Source organism: Teleopsis dalmanni, chromosome 1, assembly GCF_002237135.1.
Source record: "Teleopsis dalmanni isolate 2A chromosome 1, ASM223713v2, whole genome shotgun sequence".
In the NCBI taxonomy this organism is placed as follows: domain Eukaryota; kingdom Metazoa; phylum Arthropoda; class Insecta; order Diptera; family Diopsidae; genus Teleopsis; species Teleopsis dalmanni.
This window is the reverse complement of record NC_051846.1, coordinates 85,605,295-85,629,060: the sequence shown is the minus strand read 5'-3', so window position 1 is coordinate 85,629,060 and position 23,766 is coordinate 85,605,295. Positions and strand designations below refer to the sequence as shown.

Sequence of the window (23,766 nt, the reverse complement as noted above, 5' to 3'; positions counted from 1 at the left end):
ACAGCAAAACTATGCTTAAAGCGCTAAAGAACACAATTACGCATACTCAATGACTGGACAAAACTAGCACATAACTTGTAGGAATCGGTTCTAATATGGTACCTGGTAAGGTTGATTCCCAAATACTCTCAGCTTTCTTGAAAATATCGGATGTATTCTGTAGAACGTTTTTGCAATACATAAAGTACGCAATGGACTTTTACGGTCTGAGTCTTACGCGACTGTTTTCGATACGGAGATTTATCGGGATTACCACTGAAAATAATAAAAGCATTGTATTGAAAAAGATTTGTATCGTATATGTCTCCAAAAAGTATTAAACAATATTTCAAATATATTAGTTAACAATTCTTTATAAATTAAACTTGATAGTTAACGAAAAATTTTCTGCATTATTAACGAAAAAGTTTCTGTTTCCCAGGGCAACGTACCGACCTATACTACGTAAGTCGTCGTGGCAAAGTGTTAACAACTTGAAATTTTAAGAACTTCAGGATCCGAATTCCAATCAACTTCTTTCCTCTAGAAAGTCAGCTTTTAAGGAGAAAATACGAATGAATTGAGATGATGTTATTTGCTAGTAATATACATTTAATAGATCTGGAAAGAAGTGAATTAAATTAGGAGGTCTCCAGATCTAGCCGCAGATCTTTTCAAACATCCTTCATATAATAAGACACTATTATTTTACTGTGCAGTTTATTACTTATTTTTAGTAATATATAATTTACTTATTAAAAAATTTAACATCTGTAAAATGATACTTAAAAAAAAACTAAAATAATTTATTACTTAATTCGCAAATACAAAATTATGTCTGGTCCACAGGTATTTAGAGGAAAAAACTCGCACAACGTATGTCTACAGTGCAATATAAAGATTGAGTAGAAAAGACTGGCTTTCACACTGAAACGTGTTTAAATCACATATTTCATGGTATTTTATGGAAATATTCATATTAATTATTTGTTTACTAAGTTTTGTTAATGTTAATACTTAAAGTTAGTATTGTTGTTGGGTTTTATTAATTCACAGTTGTTTGCTGTTAAAAATTCAAAGAAAAACACAAAGTATTTCGTATTAAAATTAATTGTTTATATTCAGGTATTCCTTTTGCTTTATTCATTCATTGTTTATAAAAATTCATTATTATTATTACTAAACACAATAAGTCATTATAGTAGACTTAAAGTCATCAGTTTTTTGTTACTAAATACAATAAGTTATTATTATAGACTACACTAACTAAAAGGTATAATCATATAATAAAATTTAATAATATTTACATAAAATTTGAAGATAAATATTGACTTCTTATTTAATTTTTAATGGTTTGCTTCACACATACATGATCATCTGATAGTTATTCTTGATGTAATTTAATGTATATGACATTATATGACATAAGACATCCATATTTTTATACGATTTTATGGTATAAGCTAACCTTTTAAAACGACGACACTTCTATGTTTTAAAATGACAACATTTCTTTATTCTAAAACGACGACATTTCTATGTTATCTGGTAAAAAGATATAGATACATTCTATATTCTAAACTTATAGCAATTTTCAAATACATGAATAGCGCTTATTTATTTTTAGAAACTGTTAGACAGTTTTGTTAATACACATACATAACGTCCAAATAATATTATATATTATTATATATAATACAATATCTCATATAAATTAAGTTCGTATATTAAATTACTACTACTATTGAAAATAACTTTTTTATGAAAATTTTTTTTTTGTAATCATTTAGAACAAGAAAAATGCAACAACAAAATGTAGTGGGTCTTATTGGCTCTATATTAAAATAAATAATAAATAATAAAAATAATAAAATATAATAAAATTAAATAAACTCATTCATTAAAAAAGATCTATACCTCAAAGCAAAGATTAAAGAAATATATATACCATATAAATGTTTTTTTTTTGATTTTTTAAGTAAATTATGATAAAAGAAACCATGTTTCTTTATAGAAATTATTGTTTAAATAGACACGTTTTTTAAACAGTAGTGAATTACTACAACAAAAATTTTTTATTTTTATAATTTAATACTTGGACGGTTGCATGATCAGCAAAAAATACAATTAAATAATAAAAAATAAAAAATTTTTGTTGTTGTAATTCACTACTGTTTAGAATACGTCTCTATAAAAGTTTTTTACTTTTCTTGTAGTTGACATTTTTTTTACTGCTAATTTGCGCAATGAATAGTGAAATAGTATGATTAAACTCTCAATTTTTAATTATGAATTCGTTTAAGAAATATAAGCCAACCTAGAATTGCTTTATGGTGCTCAGTTGTGGGATTGCACAAGCGAAGAACACATGAAAGTGATTCAACGTTTTCAAAATAAAGTGTTAATCCTATAAATCCCACAATGATCCTATAAATACACTGTGGTGTGTCAGGAACGCATAACGTTGATATATCATAGTAAGCCACAAATGATGATCTCCATCAGGACTTTTAGATAAATTTAATCATTGACAAAATAAAGAAAAAAATTAACAGGCGGAGACACAATACAGTAGGCCTCATGGACATGTAAGCGAAAAAGTTTTGAATCTTCTGAATTATTCATGCCTTATCGGATGTTGAAATTAAAAGAAGATTGTACTTCTTTGTAATTGATGAAAACAGGAAAATTTCAAATAAATATCCCTTATTAAATGTTTAATTATTTTTTATTAACAAACTGCTTCTTAGTTCTAGAAACAACTGTTACAGTGCTATGCGACATTCTAAAATTTAATAATAAAATCGAATTTGATATACTAAAGGAATTGTTTAACTTAGTGATCATTTTGGGATAAATATAGCTTGCAGAAAATTGTATTTAAATGATATGATTAAAATTAGTACTTAACTTTTTTTAAGTTAAAAATTGCACTAAAAATAGTAAGAAAATATAGTATATATACATTAGTAATATACAGTAGTACCTCAATTTTTACACATATTCCCTTTTTCCGAATTACGTGTTCATCGGTTGCGATATCCGAAAATTATGAACTGACTACTTACGGTAAATTTTGATATATTCTAGCATGCTACTTTTGTTTATGTGGTCTTTGACCAGATAAAGTTCGGGAAATTACTGTTGATTGTATATGGCTGACTAATTTCATTCTGAAATGGAGCAATGGATTTTTAAATCTAATTTGAAGCACTCTTATTGATGGTAAAACTCAACGCGGTACTCCATACGATTTAGGATTCAACATTTGTTTAGAATTGACGCACCAAAACGATTCCCTTTGAGATAAGAGAGCTTTAAGATGTTTCTGATTCTTCGCATCATTGCTTAGTTGCAAATTTTTTTTACATATATTTTTACTTTTTTATATTTTTAGTTTTTGTACAAATGTTTTATTTCTGAATATTAAGTATAATGCACTAAGACACTAAAGAGTTGTGTGCAAATACCTTTTAATTTTGGATGGGGTTGCTGGCGACGACTTCGAAACTTGCACAGAGTATGGTGTTCACTATATGCGAGAATTAAGTACTTTAAAATTGTACTTATTTTATATAAAATAGATCAAAATTGCTCACCTGTTCAGATCGTTTAAATATTCGTAATTACTATATAGGATTATAAATGCATATACGAATATAATATATAGTACATAAGTCTGTGTGTATAACATATACACATTTTCAACATTTTGTTCTTAAAAATATTTGAAGTGATATTTATTTTGATTTACTATATACATTGTGACCGAAAAGTTTTCGGAAATTCTCATTTAAAATTCGCGCGCTGTATATTTTTCGATATTTTAAGTTTATGTAGTTTGGCAGCACTGTCCTTAATTACTATGCCAAAAATGATCGCGATCTGTCAGACAGTTCGTTTACGGCAGCTGTTGAAACCAGTTCACCTCAGTAGTGCGTTGCGAAAAAAACAATGGAAAAAAATATTGAACAAAGGGTTTGCATCAAATTTTGTTTTTCGAACGAAATTTCGTGTGCAGAATCGTTGCGAATGCTACAAAAGGCTTATGGGGAATCAGTTTTATCGAAAACTCAAGTTTATGAGTGGTACAAAGCCTTTCAGGACGGTCGTACGACCGTCGAAGACATGCCGCGTTCTGGACGACCTTCGACCTCTACCACCGACGAAAACATTGAAAAGGCAAAGGAAATCGTGTTCCAAAATCCTCATGTGAGTGTTAGAGAGATAGCACGAGAGCTAGGCATCGGTCGTGAGATGGCTCGTTTGATTTTGGTGGACAATTTGTGTATGCGACGTGTCAACGCTCTCGGCTTGCTCGTCACCGAGCCAACATTATCAACGATTTTAAGGCCAAACATTCAATAAATACCATCGAACAGCCACCGTATTCACCTGATCTTGCACCGTGTGACTTTTTCCTGTTTCCCAAACTCAAATTACCACTCAGAGGAACGCGTTTTGAATCCATAGAAGACGTAAAACAGAATTCGCAGAGGGAACTCAAAGCCATACCGGAAAGCGCCTATAAAAAATGTTTTGATGATTGGAAGAAACGTTGGCATTTGTGTATCGCTTCTAATGGAGCATATTTTGAAGGAGATAAAATAAATATTGATGAAGATTAAGAATTTTGCGTTTTATTTAAAACGCAAAGGAAACTTTTCGGTCACAATGTATATATGTAGACTATAAAAAACGAATACCTCTCTTCATATAATTCAAAGCGACTCTCCTAACCGTTCAATCTAAACTTGTAAACTAAACTAAATTAGCAGTAAATTAGAGTAAATTAAAGTAAAATATAAATATAATTGTAAATGTAAATTTCCAAGTAATCATTACAGTAAAGTCGTTGTAATTCTTAAAAGTAATTAATGAGTAATATTTTCACACGTGCTTCTTTATTATGATAATTGCTCTCTACAAACATCTACTCTAGAACGTGTGGAAATTGAATATTCTAATGCTAAACAACGCAATAATTAGCACAGAAATTAACACGCCAATGAATGTAATAATTACGTTCACATATCTAACGATTCGCTTCAAAGTTCAAGCCGAAACAATCCATCAATGCGACTTGTTTGGCGCTACTCTCAGGAATTTCTCATCGAAATAAAGTATTTTTGATTTTTAAAACGCACGAGGTGTGAGTTAATCATTTACGAGAAGCTCATAATGATGATTAATGATGAACAAAAAAAAATTTTAAAAACATATAAAGTTTTTATTAATTTATAGCAACAAAAAAGCTACATATAAATATAAAGCTATAAAGTAATACATTTCAGCAGGGAATTAAATAATAATTCAATAATGAATTCTTTTGATTGTTTGATAATATTTATTAACAATTTAATAATGCAATATTACATATATAAATAATGTAATAGGAATAAGAATGATAAAATGCTTGATATTGTTGATAGGGTATTCGGTTTTGAATGGCTTTTAGTTTTTTTTTTTTATTTCGATTTTAAAATAATTTGGTTAATGTAAATGTAGTGCATTTTTTGACAACAGTTCCTTTAATAACGAATTTCAAAGACTAAGTTTTGAAAAACTATCACAGATGGATGTGCATAATTTATACACAGAAGATCATAACTGGAAAGTTATAATGATGATAATGAAAGGTATAATGATCTCTTGTTGTACCTAGCGTTATTATAATAAAACATACTTCTTTTTTTAAACAGTTTCGGCCCTACTACATCAATAATTTACTTTTCTATAGATACTACTCTAGGCATTGGGTGCAATTAATATATAAAGCATTGTTTTGTCAGATGAGAAACGCACACTTTAACTCTCTTATTATGTCTGATCTATTGTACAATGATGATTCTTAGACAACAGCGATGAATATGTATTAGGAATATTCTAGAAGAAAGTTGAAACATCTGTGTCTTGTACGCATTGGGAATAAAATAGGATGATAAATTTTATAACACTTTCTGAGATATTGACATAGCTGAGCTCATTAACATTCAAAGGCTTTGCTAGTTTAATCATGTGAAGAGATTAAATAAAAGTGCATCAACGAAAAAAGGTGGTACCCGTTGTTGAAAAGTGCGGAGACAGTCGTTCGTTGATTTAAAATTCAAACAAGTGATAGAACCACATAATGGATGATACCATTAGAATATCAAAGCACGCATTAGGATACTTATTTTTTTTATAAATGTAATCTTTGGCACAATTTGTTATTCCATCTTGATCTTTTCAATTAATCGTACTTATCGTACTTAAACTATTTTTCCATCACCAATTACCATCAGCTTCAAAAATGATGCAATATATTTTTTTATCGATTTATTTTAATATTAGAATTATCATGGAATTATCATTGTATAAAAATTATGATTTAGAAAAAGGAAGAAACTTCAGGGGAAAGAGATGTGAACATATAGGCTTCTCGGCCTTATGGCTAAGATCAAAGTGTAGTATTTAGAAAAACCAATTTTTTTATTTTAATTTCTTTATTATTGTGTTTTTTAAATAATAAGAATAATTTTTAACTTTAGCTTATTATATATAATATAAAAAAAGTAACTTTCACATATTAGTTTAATATTCTTACGTACCAATAGTACGTAAGGCATGATCACGGTTCTTTTTTGATGGTTTTTAGTGCCATATCAAACCCGACTTACTGAATTTTATCAGTAATTTTATTAAATTTTTTGATGCTGGGCACCTCAACTCAATTAGTATTTTTTGGTGTCAAGTTTGTTGAACAAATCAGAAGGAACCATTTTCAGTAAATGTTGATAGATTACCAACAGATCTGTTTGTATTTATCAACTCTTTGTATTTGGATATCTCCCATTCCTTCCATTATAATAGAAAATTACAAACATTTTTTTCAAAATTTAAATATTAACATATGAGTAAGAACTGTAGATAAAGTTTTAAAAAAGCCTTCGAAATAATGTGATCCTTTACTGGTTAGTTTTCCTTACAAAAGTCCGAACAATGTGTTTATTAGTTACTTTCAAATCTAGTTATATATCTAAAGGTATATTCAATTTACTTATATAAATTTACATGAAATTTTGTATATATATAAGCCGGTTAAGCAGTCAAGTAGAAGTCGATCAAGCGGTCAAGCAGTAGCAGTGGTTAAATCAGCAGTTGACAGTCAAAGAGTTGCGGTCATAGCCATATTCTTTATTATTTTCTCTACCTACTTATCTTTAATTGTTAATCTGAATAATTATTTATTTAAAATCATTTAAATTATTAATATTGACGTGAGCTTATCTTTTAGATACATGTAACATAAATTTTTTAAAGTTATCATGAAATATTACTAATACACTAAAATACTTCTTTTGTATGATACATCGATTTAGTAAGTAATGCAGATTTGAAAAAAGTATTGTTTAGGAAAATATAATTAGTTTTTCTAAAGAAACATTTAAATATATTAAATTTTATTTAGCTCTTAATTATTCTTTTCAAACAATGTATATATACGAGTAGTAATATATAATACGATATAACAATATGAAGACTCAAAAATTAAATTCATTAAATGGTTGTTAAATATTCAACTTTTGATAACATAAAAGAAAACTTTTCACTTACAATTAATTTATTCAAATAATAGAAATGTCTCCAAACAGGTAACACTTTGAAGACATTCTAGAAAAAATGCAGTGACAAGATTTATAAGACATCTTAAGAATGAAAAACTGATGAACAATATAGTGAACATTTGACATTAAGCAAAACTAGTAAAACCGCAGCGCAGCGAGAGAATAAGTTGGAGGTTAAAAAACAAGGTACGTTGAAAATGAAACACCAGAACAACTTGCAAAGAAGTACGCAAAGGAAAAGAAACATAACAATATATCCTCATTATTATATATTTATTATTTATTATTTTTATTTGTAAATTCATACCAAAAACAAATCTGTTTGTTTGCTTTAGCAGTTATGGCATACAGTCAATTGATAAAAATTATTCTCAAATGGTTTTTGGAAAAGTTTTTACCTATCTACATACGCATTTTGTATACGCAGCTGTGATTGTATTTATTGTATACGCAAATACAGATAATAATACAGATATTCTCATAGAATTAATTAAAATAAATAAATCATATTAGTAGTGCTCCTGAACATTTTAATCTCACATTATATTTATAATATATTGTTTTGTATTCTTTTCAAGAGTATATCATTTCATGTAATATTTGTATTTTTGTAAAAATTATTAGAAGGTTAATTTAACGACTATCTTCTAATTTATCTATTAAAATGTTTTTATTTTATTCTATGGGGATAGTAGTCCCTATAAAATATACAGACTATATACTATATTGAATTGTATTTGTCTTTTAATAAGCTCCGTCTTGACAAACCTCTTTTAATGTCTAGAACTTTGTACTCATTTTTTATCAAATCAAGTCTATTCTTGTTTCGTATTTATTCAATTTGTCCAGTTGCTAAGCAATTATGTATGTATAAAGTTTCTATAAATAATTGGTTTATTATATCTGGATGGTGGGGACTCAGCATCCAAACAAATTAGTAAATATTGAGATGGAAAATTGAGTGGATATTAAAAAGAACTGAGACGATATCTGGAGAAATCTCAACTACACCCGCAAGATTTATCTAACTTAACATGTGTCACTCTCGTTTCAGTTAGGAACTTCCATTGAAAAGAATTGAGACTATATCTGGAGAAACCTCAGCTACACCCGCAAGATTTATCTAACTTAACATGTGTCACTCTCGTTTTAGTTAGGAACTTCCATGTAAAAGTGCTGATGTTGGTTTTATTATACCTAGATATAATTGGCACACAGACCTATATATTAAGAAAAATATATTTTGTAGTTATTTTATTTTAAGTTTGCAATAAGAAGAAAAAATAATGAAAAAAATGAATATGTTGAGCAAAACAATATAGTAATGTCATCTTCATGTTATGATTTGAATGTGACCAATCGTTTAAGATAAAAATGTTTTTTTTTGTTCATTTTCTGATTTGTTGTCAACAAATCACGTAAATGACAGCACTGAATCATGAAATTGTGATGTATCATCAAAACATAATTTTTTTAATCTGTAACCATTTATTTTATGTAAGTCTGATTTTATTGTTATTTTGAAATTCTAAATATAGCAGAATGGGAAATGAAAGTACAATTCATTCTGCGTTGTACAATAATATAAATAAGAAGGAATTTTTATATGCATCATAAGTTGAGGTATTTCTAGATCTGGCTCACTTTTTTGTTTGTGAATTAATTTTATTTATTTTTAACAATTTTTGTGATTGAAGTATATATAACCTTTTATTGCGCATTATTCTACATTAATTACTCCGAAATAAAGAAATTAATTTGAAATGTATACGTCAATTAATTTAAAAAAACCTCTCCAATAAAATTTCTATTGCATAATCTTATATTAATTGTAATGTGCATTAAAAGTGCATTCATTAATACAATTATATTTTTAAATTATTTTATATATTAACTTGATTTTAATTTTATGCAGATATTTGTATAGCGACATGAGCGATTGATCAAGATTTGCTTCATATTCAAATTAAGAGGCTGTTGCTCTTTACTGATAAATTATTATATATTACTTTGAACTATGCTATGCTAATGGAACAGCTACATATATATTGATAATATTTTCAGATGATTTACATAGAGGGCAAACGCTCTATAGTTGTTTTGATGTCTGGTTCCTTACAATTAAAAGTGCATGCTTGCAACCGGTCGGTGCACTGTTAAAATAACAACAAAAGCCTCGTTAAGATCTGTATTGTGTACATATGTGCAGAATTCTTTATTATTGGTTTCTCGTATTTTAGTCACATAGTTATTAATTATAGACTATGATAGAATTGTTTCTAAAAAATTTTCCAATAGAATAGTCTAATTTTCATAATCTACAGTTATCTAATTTTTATACCATCTTACTTCAACTGTGTACTATATGGGCAATAATACATTAAGACTGAAAAGTTTTCGGAAATTCTCATTTAAAATTCGCGCGCTGTATATTTTTCGATATTTTAAGTTTATGTAGTTTGGCAGCACTGTCCTTAATTACTATGCCAAAAATGAGCTCGATCTGTCAGACAGTTCGTTTACGGCAGCTGTTGAAACCAGTTCACCTCAGTAGTGCGTTGCGAAATGTCTTCGACGGTCGTACGACCGTCCTGGAAGGCTTTGTACCACTCATAAACTTGAGTTTTCGATAAAACTGATTCCCCATAAGCCTTTTGTAGCATTCGCAACGATTCTGCACACGAAATTTCGTTCGAAACACAAAATTTGATGCAAACTCTTTGTTCAATATTTTTTTCCATTGTTTTTTTCGCAACGCCCTACTGAGGTGAACTGGTTTCAACAGCTGCCGTAAACGAACTGTCTGACAGATCGCGCTCATTTTTGGCATAGTAATTAAGGACAGTGCTGCCAAACTACATAAACTTAAAATATCGAAAAATATACAGCGCGCGAATTTTAAATGAGAATTTCCGAAAACTTTTCGGTCTTAATGTATATGCATATAGAAATGTACTAGAACATATATTGCATTGCATAGATTGATTGTCACCTGTACTTCTTTTATTACCATATTTCGGCACTGCATGTTTTTACATACCTCTTATTATGTTGTGTTATTTTGTAACAGTGTTAGATATTCTATTCCCTACTCCCTCTAATACTGCCTCAGTATATTCAAAAACTGTTCTATGTCATTTAGACCTCATGATCATCAATTTTAATTAAGAAGTTAGATCTAAGTAGAAGTATGAAATCGAAGAAGGTTCGAATTTTCTCAATTAACAAAATAGATGTTTTGATTCCACATTCTTCGTAATTTTGCAGAGAGGTTGAAAGTTAGACATACTCATTACAGATGCTGTCAACTGAGTTGAAGAATGAGACGCTCATGAGCCCAGATTATACTTAGCTTAGATATTGATTGAAAAGCTCCGGTCTGTCTTTATGCAGTTCTATAGTTAACATGTGGTACATGAGGTACATAACATTATTTACAATACTCCAAACTTGTTCCCACGTGTTTAACCTAGTTGTTGAAGAAATATAAAACCTACTTCCGTTTTACTATCACAAAATAATGAACACATGTTAATCTTCATCTGTGAAACAAGAATAAAGACGCTATATTCTATCGAAGAGGTATTGGGTATCATTAGCGCATCAGCGTACGTGTTTCCCACTAAAGCTTAAAGTTAAAACTGAATTTGGAATCTACGATTTCTTATGTCTGAGTGAGTACTTATGCAATTTTTCTTGGAATCAAACAGTTCTTAGTGGTTTGATTTAAGTTTAGGAACATTTATATGGCCATCATATTGTTCTTTCATAGGACCTGAGGCAGTCTTTAAGCAATTTTTTAAGATATTCTGAAAGTAAACGTTTGTTAAATTATTATTTTTCAGTTTTGTCCAAATATTGTACTTCTTGCATAATGAATACATATTAATTATATATACTCTTTTACCTCGGAATAAGTCTCTGTTATTTACTTATCTTAAACGATTAATTTTGATTTTAAATAATTATAATACAAGATGGTTTTGGTTCTTTTTTTATTTGATGTTCAAGACTGTCGTCTCCAATGTCAAAATAAGAACTGATAAGAATAATGTGCCATGTACATGTATTTAATGTATTTCTATCCAATTTTTAATTGCTAATTTAAACCCACATAGACTATAGTGTTTCATATCGATTTAGCTCTTGTATTAATATTATATCTATATTAATGCCAAAGGCTTCTTTACTTTTTATTTTAGTTTAATTTTTTCCTATTTCTTCGTATTTTTTAATATGTAATAAACATATTTTTGGTTGCTGGTGGATTTATATTATTTGACTTTCTAATCTTAGGTTTTCAAATGAACTTCAAATGAACGAAGCCAAATTGTTAGATAATATTGTTATAGAAACAGGATTGTTCTTCCACTCAATTACTACAGATTAGCTACGTAAAGATACAAATTCAGTGCACAGGTACGTCTGGTCCCTTCAATATTTTCATTAAGATTATTGTATACAAAATTTAATTTTTCCATTAATAAAATGTTAATTTAGTTTTTAGGCATGAAAGTGAAGATTTTGTTATCAAATTTTTCCGAGACTTGTTTTTTAAACTTGTTAAACAAGAAATTTAAATGAATTTGAATTTAATTAAAAAAAATTTTAATATTCAATCTGCTGAAGGCCATGGCTTTCATAATTAAGTTCAGTTTCTTTTATCATTTAAGTTTTTTCCAAGACGATAGCCAAAGTGGAAATGCATTTCGATTTTCAGTCATTTATAAACAAGTTAAAAAATTGAAAAAAAAAAAAAACTAAAAATGTTAATACAACATACAATGCATAAAATAAATAACATATTTGATTTTCTCTAATTTGATGGAGTTGTTAACTTTTCAAAGGAGAGAACTTAAGTAGCCGTTAAATAGTGTAGTGCCACTGCAACGGGTGAGATTGGTATTCGCATTGTTATTTAAGCTCATTATGAGAGCTTATAGATATTTATATTAATGCATATCGAAATGCATTTTCATGCGCCTGTAGCTGCACAAGATATTCCCAACCACTTTGCGAATGCAACAACAAATGCCACAGCAAAAAAATCTGCCAAATACTCCTACCATTAATAATGGCGAGGCCCATGTTTACGAGTGTTTATTTATTAGCGGTGAAAACAGCATCAATGGAAGAGTTTGCATGCAATTGAAACGGTTGATGAGGTTCGCATGGGCTCTGGGTTGCCCCCGAAAAACAAGACTACTCATAAAATTATGCAGAAAAATATCATGAGAATGTGAGATTTAATATTTAACCAAAAATTTATCAAAGAAAAAAGATGGCACAAAAGAAGCAGCAAACCGAAAGACAAGTCTTTTACAAACAAAGCGAATGGATAATGAGAGTCGAAGATTTGTTGGCAGGTAGCTGAGATACTGCGGTACCACTACGGTGGGTTTTTTTAAAACCTGTTCAAGTATGAGGTGAAATAACTGGAATTTTATAAATGCGATTGAATCTCTTGGAATGCTTAAAATAAAAATTCAATCAACACAATGTACATAGAAACGTACGTGAATCGTACGTATCGTATTTACTCAAGCCGAGCGGACATATACGTATGCACTGAGATACAGAGCAGCGGCTGCGAACAGCTGAGACACTGATTTGTCCAAACCCAAAGACTGCGTTGTAAGCGAAGAGGTATAATACATTTGTACACTTCTTTCATTTCGATTTTATGTTCATTTTATTTCATCTTTATTTTATTTCTTATTAATATTTATTATTTTCCTCACCATGGCAGCGCCGCTCACGCTTAGACTGAGTTAAGCGCTTTGATAGGCAAACGACTTAAGTTAGTCAATCGTAAAACGCGGTCTGGTAAAGAAGTGTGCATTAGTAGATTTGTGCTCGGTTTGTGACGGCGAGTTAATAACTTTGATATTTGAAGATATTGTGGAATTTATTGACATTTGCATACGAAATCGCTGATTGCACATAAGTAGCCGAGTAATCGAGACGATTCGAATCGCGTGTGAAAGTCTGCTTGACAACCTCGAAGAAGCAATTTAAGATGTCGAAATTAACGAAAACGGCGCGCACTTGTTTCGATATTTTCATATTCCTTGCGGCATGTTTCATGCTCTTTGCAATATTAAAGTGGTTCCAGCCTTTTCGACGGGGCTTCTTCTGCCACGATGAATCATTGCAATATCCATTCCTGCAAAGCACAATCGGATCATCAGTAGTGCTACTTATTTCATTGGGAGTACCTTGTCTCGTTATTTTAACTGTGGAACTGTTCAAACGACTTAACAATACAGCATGCAAAAGAAAACCCAACGCTGGTACAGGTTGTCGTATTGGCTACCGCCTATTGCAGTGCTACAAACACGTAGGAATATTTCTTTTTGGTTTTGCTTTGACAATAACTGCTACAATGATTACCAAACACTCAACAGGACGCTTGCGTCCACATTTCTTTGCTGTGTGTCAGCCAGAACTGCCAGACGGTACCAACTGCTCAAACACTACCAACTTCGGACGCTACATCACTGATTATACATGCAAGAATTCAAATGCCACAGCCCATATGATATCGGAAGCAACTGTCTCCTTTCCGAGTGGTCACGCGAGTCTCATGTTCTATGCTATGCTATATGTGTCCATATACTTGCAGTCGACGCTTAGTACACGTGCTTCCAAGCTACTTAAGCATTTATTGCAATTCATTTTCATAATGCTCGCTTGGTATGTCTCACTGACACGTGTCGCCGATTATCATCATCACTGGTCAGATGTATTGGCCGGTGCTTCGCTGGGTGCGTTACTAGCCGTACTCGTTGCGGTATTCGTTGCTGAGTTTTTCAATTGCGTAAGACCTAACCAGAGGCCACAAATTAGACCTTCAACCTCGACCACATCGTCTGCGAAATCAGCGACACCTGTGCTGCCCGCTTACACCTTCGGCAGCATACCATATCTACACCATCCACACCAGTACGGCCAAACATATCACAACTATGGCTATGTGCCATGACGGGAATAGAGGCGCTACATCTTCACAATTTGTAACTGCTTTACGTAATTAGACTTAGAAGTACAAGAATTTTGTGTTCGTTGCAACTTTTTATTTATTCACATTTTTATTATTTTATTCATCGAATTTAGTGAAATTTTACATTTTTTTAAATAAAAAAGAAAAACAAAATAAAAAAAATGTAATTGCATTTTAATTCTTTAAGTCGTTTATTCAACTTTGCTACTCGTATTTCTTTATCGCTATGTGTGGAAAATTCTTGAAAATAAGAAACATCGATCAAACGTGCAAATATTATAAAAACATGTTAAAAAAATGTAATTATTTATTATTAACAAAATTGTTTAAAGTGTGAAGATATAACAAAAAAAAAACAATGAAAATAAACAAGAGAATATCAAGTTTCTGGCAGTAATCAAGCGAGGCCAAACAGAAGACTGCACTGAGCTTTGGGGCTTTGAAGAGTCGGGCTTGAATGCATTTCGATAAAATCTCGTAATTAAAAGTCGTAAATCAAAATAATTTTCCATAAATAAAATGTAAACAAAACATTATGCAGAATATTAAATAATACGAAAATTATGAAATAAAAAATGCATGACGGAAGTAAGACAGCGTACCGTCTCTGCTCAAGATTATGTAATGAAGTTTCATGAAAAATCAGCAAAATTTGACTTGCAAAAATTGTTTATGATATCAAAAATTCAATACTGAACAGAAATTTGGAAGAATCACGAACTTCAAATTTAGTTCCGCGATGTACTTGGATATGCGTCAGATCGACAGCCGCGAGCTGGGAGTTCCATTAGTCATCTTAGGAATTTCGCTTTTGGCTTAGGAAAAAAAACAGTTTCGATAAGTTAAAAATAGTCTAACTGAAAAAATTTAGTGGGAAAACCCTTAGACTTGCAACACAAAAGGGATTCCTATAATTTCTCAAAAGAATTAAATTACAATGACTTTCATTATAAAATAGAAATATTTTTTTTTTAATAATCGTATATATTCCAGATATTATATAGTTTCTGACGATATATACATATCATTAAATATATAATGTCAACAAAATTGAGTTAACATTTAATATATTATTATATATTAGTATTACTAAATATATGTAATGATTAAATATGGAGTAAATAATTTAAATACCTCGGTTGATTGAGAAACATATAATTAAATAAGCGCAATGGATTTTTTACACTAATTTCTTAAATTATAATATAAAAAAATAATTTAAGTTTATTTTTAACGTCCGTTTTGATGAATGAAACTACATTTTTGGTATTTTGAACAGTAGTAAATTACAGCAATAAAATTTTATTATTTATTAATTAATTGAATTTATGGCTCAGCATACAGCCGTCTCGAGTATTGTCAAATACCCATCATCAGTGGTCTTTAGAAATTATTTCTTAGATTTGATTATGCGTAAATAATTTTTTAAGACTACAAGTATCAAGGTTTGAACTCACGCCCTACCAAACTTGAAGCTCAGAGTCAGCGTTCATAAGTCAACTGACCCAAAGCCGTACTCGACTTTTATGTTTCAACTTGAAGTTTTTTGTTAATTTGGTGTGAAAGTTCATTAACAAATTCACATGTTTCGTTATGATAGAATGAAATCGTAAACCAGATGTAGAATAATTGAATTAATTAATTATATTGCTTATTTTTGATTCTTAAATTTCATTACTGTTCTTTTGTAGGGACATTATTTATTTCGTGCTTTTATATTATTCTTTCTTGTGTGTAGAACCTAATCTAGGAAACTAATACGGTTATTAGAACCTAAAATAATAAAACTAAATTAATTTAATATTTATTATTATAATGTGATATTAATACTCGAGTTCAAAATTTGTTATTTCTCTTTTTTTTGTGGATACACATGAAGGAATTATTGAAAAATATTAAAATTTCCCGCCTATAAAAACTAAGTTAAAGAAGTTTCTACTTCTGAATATCGGACATCTTTAGATTAAACGACACAACTTTGCTTACGCAGCAATTATTATTATTTATTTATTTTTGACTATACAATAAATTATATATTTCAGAGAAGTCGTATGCACACAGTTACTAAAAAGATTTCATATAATCCATTAGGTAAGCAAATATGACCAGAGAAGAAAAAATTGATGTGCCAATCTGTTAATGCAATCTTAACATGCAGTAGTAAGAATTCATTTAAACTTAAAATTTTAAATATTATACACAATATATAAAATAATAAAATGAATAAATTAGGACTATTTTGTTTTTTTTTTCATATTAGAGAAATATTATTTTTAAACTTATAATTATGTTACAAAAATATGAGTAGATTGACAAAAACAACTAGTAAAATATTAAGTCTATTTCTCTATATAAATGAAGAAGAGTTAGATTTAGATCATTAGGACAGCTGTTAAAACCATCTATACAATTAAAGTCAGGAAACATATAGGCCATGGACATGCCATACATTTTCTGAGAAGGACTTAAAAGTTACGAAAATGTCTTCTAAATAAAGCTCACAGAGATTATGCAAAACGATTTGGATCATGAGGGCTATTCTTATTGGGATCCATATAATTCAAAATAAAATATTTTTTTCCACTTCATATTCTTACCAGGAGTAGTGACGTACCAGACAAATAATAATATCATTACTATACTACATAGATACTGTTCATCGAAAAACAAGTGGAGTATTTTAACTACCTACAAAGTCTTCAGAATTATGTCTGAATACACATTCAATTAATAATGCACTTAACCTGTGTTATCGTGCGATTGAAAGAACTACAGAACGCTTGTCTATAATTGAATCGAGCACATAAAATATACATTCGTAATAATAATGAACACAAAAAAGAAGTGACCGATGGTAAAAAAACCGTTGAAGCACAACTTCTCTTTCTTTCTGACTCTATTAAAAAGTTGACAAAAGTTTTACGGAACTAACAATAATTTCGTTCCTGATATTTGGTTGAACCAGCTTTGAAAGTTCGCTAATGACACACACATTTTAGGTAATATGGGGTTTCATTAACTGTCTCTAAAGTATCTTATCTGGTCACGCTACGGATTTACTTATTTGGTTTATAAGTGACTTCAAGTGACTTATAAGTGAACCGTTTTACCTACCTTATATAACTTCATACTAATTACATATCTGTTGTATTTTAATCTTGACTTAAAAAATTATTTTACCCGCCCATCTAGAGAAGTAATATATACGATATGTGCCATATTTGATATATCCTTACCACTCTTACTTGTGCCTTATTTGTATATATTATTCTAATATCCTCTAGACGTCCTATAACTTCGAAAAGCGTATTATTTTAACAAAAAACAAATATGACAATAAAAAAAAACATTAATAATAATTTTTTTATAAACAATATGTAAATATTTACTTTGATTATTTTACGGTTTCTTTATTATTTATTTGCTCTACCTAGAACGGTACAAAGATTTATATTTGAAATAAGAAATATTGCAAAATTTCTTTTAACTTGAATAACAAAATTAATTCAGAAATCGAAATGAAAGAAATATTAACTGGAACTGTTATTTGATCCAATAGAACTTTTCTTAACTTCATTGTTAGACATTAAAGACATGGAGTCAATGGTCGATTCTCTAATATTTCCGAAACAAAAAAAAACTCGCAAAACAGTTTTGTTTTCATTGTTGGACAACGTTAAAAAAATTCTAAGTATTTTTTTATTTAACTTTACATTCTCTCCACTCTTGTAATAGCAAATTTTATTCAGAAACTGCCAATTTATATTAAAAAAGACAGAAATTGGTTTGCAGCAACGCGAACGAATTACCATAAATTAGCATGAAAAGCAGTTCTGCGTAGCGAAGGCGCAGCTTCGGGTTCTCTAGAACAACTTTCAGCGACCGGCCGCCACATCTCAACGACTCGTTAATATATGAAATTGCGCTGATAACCTTTTCACTTCGCTGTGACAACTCGAAAAAGCAACACCGAACACCGAACGTTGAATATCGAACTCTGATAAACCTGAAATGTGCAAAAATCCGAATTTGAGGTTTCTGACGCGCCTCCTGGTAGATGTCTTCATTTTGCTCTGTGTCTCTTGCGGTGCATTGGTGGTACTGCCAAAAACAGTGCACACATTCGAGCGTGGCTTCTTTTGCTCTGATGACACACTTATGTATCCGTACGTGGAGTCAATGCTCAGCAAAGTGCACATGACGATCGTCATTGTGGCGATACCAGCTGTGCTTGTTTTGATAGTGGAAATGCTGAGAGCTGCGCTGCAGAACGATAAAGGCAAGCAGCAGTTCGCTTTTGTGGGCATTGGAATACCGACATTTATCAGTGAATGTTACAAGGTTATTGGCGCATATCTATTCGGCATTTCTTTGGTTGTTGCTGCAGTGCAGACGACAAAGCATTTGGTGGGCCGGTTGAGACCTTACTTTTTTGATGTTTGCCAACCACGACTGCTGGATGGCACTACGTGTGAACACATGCAAAATCAAGGAGCGTATCTTGTGAATTATACTTGCTCTGAGCTCTCAGCTTCCTCAGAACTACTGAAAACTGTGCGGCATTCATTTCCAAGTGGCTATGCAGCAAATACTGCTTATGCCATGTTCTTCTTAGTGTTTTACTTGCAAGCACGTATGACGACTGCTTGGTTGAGGTTGGCGCGTACCGCTTTACAGTTTTGCTTTGCCACAATCGCTTATGTTGTCGCTTTGGAAAGAGTGTCATCGCTGCGGAACCACTGGTCAGATGCCCTTGTTGGGTTCGTAGTGGGTTTAAGTATTGCGGCCTTTGTGTCAGTTTGTTTAGCTAAGCTTTACTGGACACCGCCGTTGAGGAAACGTAGATCGCTGAAAGATAAGAACCCTATTTACGCTTACAGTTTATATGGGTTTTACGGGCTCAACAAGAAAACGCCGAAGTATTTTTAAGCCATGATAAATATGGTAATGAAGTATTATTGTAAAATTTATTATGTTCCGATATATACTATAATTTAAGTATTAACAGATGTAATCGAATAATATTTTCTATAACTTTTGCTCACCATTTGTAGAATTTAAGTATTATTTTCGCACTTACCTGAAAAGAAAAATGTATTTAATTATTATTTTAAATAAAATAAATGTGTAAATATTATAAAAACTTTAAACCGAAATTTATTTTAATTTTATTTTATTAATATTATAAATAAAGTTTAGTTTAACTGGGTTTAAAACTATATATATTAATGAATTTAATTCAACTGTTTTTTTAAAATAATTTTTCATATATTAAGATTTTTATATTCATAGTTCTTAAAAACTATTTTATCTCTCATATATGAAAAGATTTTACAATGAAATGAAAAATGTTTAAAGAACTTCCTACTTAGTCGAGCTTTGCTCCTAAAGACTTAACTCTTATATGCGTAAAATAGAAAGAAAATGTAAATAATATTTTTACCGGATTAAGATATTTATATTATATTTTAATTATAATGTATAATATAACATTAAAATGGTATTCTTTAATAAGTTCTTCTCTCGAAAAATGAAGATTCTTGATTGGAGAATACTTTCTGCAAAAATTGGATTGTGATGTATAGTTTTGCAGAAAATATTTAAAAGGAAATATGATAGAAATAAGCACTAAAAAAAATATTTTAATAATTTGGATTTTTAAAAACATGTACATTTTTCAAAAATATAATTATGTTATTTTTGTCACTGAGTTATTTACTATATATAGAACAGTGAATTGAATTGTATTGAAGGATACATAACAAGCTTAAAACTGATGAATGGTGCAGTAGACGTCCATTACTCATATAACGAAAACTCAGTTTTACAAATATTGAATTAAATGATCGACAAGGTATTGTCAATGATTTAACGAATACTGCCAGAGAATATTAATACGAAAGGGATTCACTGTTTTTTTTTGATTTTACCAACTTTTTGATGTACCGAATAGGCCGTATACTAAGTCCTGCACTGTATATCATTATTATGTTTTTTTAAGAACTCGTTTTTTACACATTGCAGTTACTATGACGATCAATTTCTTTGGGATAGTTTACATTTCGGTGACAGGAGTCTCCAAAAAAGACATTTATTAAAATAAGCATTTAATCTCTTTATTTACCAGGAGAGAAGAGGGATTTGGAAAATGATGTGTTTGGCAAATTTGTTTATGTATTTATTTGTAGTAAATTTATTGCAGAAAAATTTTATTTCTATTAATAAAAATTTTTTTTATTAACCTTTGATATCTTCATTTTTTAACTTTAACTTTTAATTGCCAGATGTCTAGGAGATGAATCTGGTTACAGATTTGAGCTTAGCATGCCCTAAATTAATTTAAAGCTATTTGATTATAATGTAAGAGAATTTAGTATTGCGTAGTGTGATCATTCTTAAGTTTTTATTTCTATTTTCGTCTGTTTCAGTGCAACTTTTTTAATAAATATCAGTTATATTAGTTATTATTAGGTTATACCGTCGATCTCAAGGGATCCACTTAGGCATATAGGCCTATTGTGCTACCATATTATTAAAAATCAGAACTTTTGGCAAAGCTAATAAATATTATATAAAATTTAATTTTATTATTTCAATTTTCTTTATTTTTTTATTTTATTAGTTCTATATTATTATTTTTATTTTATTATCTATTTTATTCTATTATTTATTATTTTTGTATTATTTTTAATATTTATTATTTATATTATTTATTATAATATTATATAATGTGATTTCATTATTTCAATTTTATTTATTTTTTCATTTTATTTTATTTTATTTTATTTTATTTATTATTTATTTATTATTTTTATTATTTATTACAATATTATATAATATTTAATTTTATTATCAATTTTATTTACCTTTTTATTTAATTTAATTTATTATATATATTGTGTATTATTTATGCTATTTATTATAATATTATATAAAATATAATTTCAATATTTTAATTTTATTTTTATATATTATTTTTTATTTTATTATTTATTTAATTTTAATATTTATTATTTATATTATATATTATTTTTTTATATTATTTATTGTAATATTATATAAAATTTGATTTTATGATTTCAATTTTATTCACTTTTTTATTTTATTTAATTTTATTATATATTTTATTTAATAATATTATTTATTATTATATTATAATAAATTTTTTTTTTTATTCAATTCAATTATTCAATTTTATTTATTTATTTTATTATTTATTTTATTTTATTATTGATTTAATTTTAACTAAAATTTTGAAAAAACTTCAATAAAAAGTACGTTACTTTTGGAAGAGCTTTTAACAAGAACTTTTTATTGGAAAATCTAACGACTGATCATAACAAAACTTGCGTTCCACACACACAATATGTTCCACAAACTGCTGCTCATTTTTAGTAAACTTATTAGCGCCACACAACCGAAAAAAAAGCAACTAGCAAAAGCAAGTAATCAACGTTAATTCTCATGTCAGCGTTGATAATAAAAGCGAAACCAGCTCCGCTGCTGCCGATTAATTCCATTATTAACAGAAGCGCCACGAAGTCAGTTAAATCTGCTCGGTATGTGACGGTTGAATCGCTTTATGACTTTCGGGAGCAAAGCTCGCTCATTAGTCAATCAACATTCAACAAGTCGAATGAGTTAAATAAATTGAATGGGCAAGTAATACAATTTGTGCAACAACAAATTAAACAATTGAGCTGCGTGTAGCTGGCGTAAGAGGCACTTCTCACAAAAGTAACAACAAATAAATTAAAAAACAAAAAATTTGTTTACAACTTTAATTCACGCGTGGAGCTCAAACCGTCTTGTTTACTGTTTTCTTAGTTTGATTTTATTTTTTATTGAAACTTTTATTTTTATTTTTATTTTTTTATTATTAATTTTCTTTACATTGCATTTTTGCACATTTTTGCATTTTTACTTAATATTTTTTTTATTGAATTTAATTGTTATTGAAGTGAGAGCAGTGCAACGAAAATATCAGCGGAGCGTTAACTTCATTTTTAGCGGGAAAAATAACCAAAATGATTTTCATTTTCATGTGCATTTTTATTTTTCATTCAAATTTTGTTTTTGTTTTCAATATTTCAATATTTTAATTAAAAATAATTCACAATCGCCTCTGATTGAAGTTAAAGTGAAAATTTCTTGAAATTATGCGTTTATGCGTTTTTATCATTAATTCAACGCAATACTTTTCATGCACTCAATAAAGCAAAATAAGAGATTTATAATTAATTAATTTCCCCGAAAAAAAAAAACAAAAGTTAAATAAAATAAAATAAAAATTTAGTGGATCAAGTGCAGGCGCAGTGTGAAAGTGCAATCATATTTTGATGTATTTAACGCGTAATGGAAAGATAAAATTGTAATTGCAATAACTGTTTTCCCTTCACTTCTTTTCAGCGCAAATGCATTCTTAATTCAATTAATTTTTAATTGATCAATTAATGCACTGCGCATTTGCATCGATCCATTAAAAGTATTTTACAATAAAATTACATTACATTTATTTCATTTATATATTTACATATGTATATAAAATTATACCAAAAAGTGCAACAACAAATGCATCAACATTTGATATATTCATTTTATTATCAATTAACTATATGCAAAAACCAAAACATTTAAGGAATATATTAAATAAAATATTTTTAAATAAATAAATTAATAAGTGACATATCTCGTCAGTCTAGTATAACGTAAAGCTTTCTATATTTTTATTGTTTTAAATATTTTTTCATATATTAATATTCGTACTCTCGAATACAACAATTTTATGCAAGAAATAATTTTCATATAGTTGCAATACCATTACTAACATTTTGCTTTGTGTGTAAACCTCATATTCAATTGAGGTCGAGTTCAACTTTAATCTAATTGACAGTTTAACTTCTATTCCGATGTTCGTTCGTAAACAAATGTTAATGGGGAGGGGAGAGATCAATTGTTTCTGAACGAATTTTTTTATTAATGTTTCGTAGCCGAACTGTGGGTTCTCTCTCATTTTCATATAAACTGTAGTGTCAGACATACAGACTAAATTATTAATAATAAAATCGCTTAATTTCAATAAAAGTAAAATCATTTGTTTTTGCTCTTGATTCGTAGTGGTTCTTACGGAAGACTCACACTGGCGTGGGTGCTCTAAGTTCCGGGGTGCTCAATAAT

General features: G+C 29.1%; 2 protein-coding genes across 2 annotated transcripts; both read left to right on the top strand.

Annotated features, from left to right (window-relative positions):
* Window positions 1-13,164: 13,164 nt before the first annotated feature.
* LOC119668670 (putative phosphatidate phosphatase) lies at window positions 13,165-14,700 on the top strand. The gene is made up of 2 exons (XM_038078254.1): window positions 13,165-13,232; window positions 13,336-14,700. Exon 2 carries the CDS (start codon window positions 13,606-13,608, stop codon window positions 14,569-14,571), a length of 966 nt encoding a protein of 321 aa, XP_037934182.1. The 5' UTR covers window positions 13,165-13,232; window positions 13,336-13,605; the 3' UTR covers window positions 14,572-14,700.
* Window positions 14,701-18,485: 3,785 nt separating this feature from the next.
* Window positions 18,486-19,590, top strand: LOC119668669 (putative phosphatidate phosphatase). The gene has a single exon (XM_038078253.1). The coding sequence runs from the start codon at window positions 18,601-18,603 to the stop codon at window positions 19,516-19,518; it is 918 nt and encodes a 305-aa protein (XP_037934181.1). The 5' UTR covers window positions 18,486-18,600; the 3' UTR covers window positions 19,519-19,590.
* The last annotated feature ends 4,176 nt before the right edge of the window (window positions 19,591-23,766 follow it).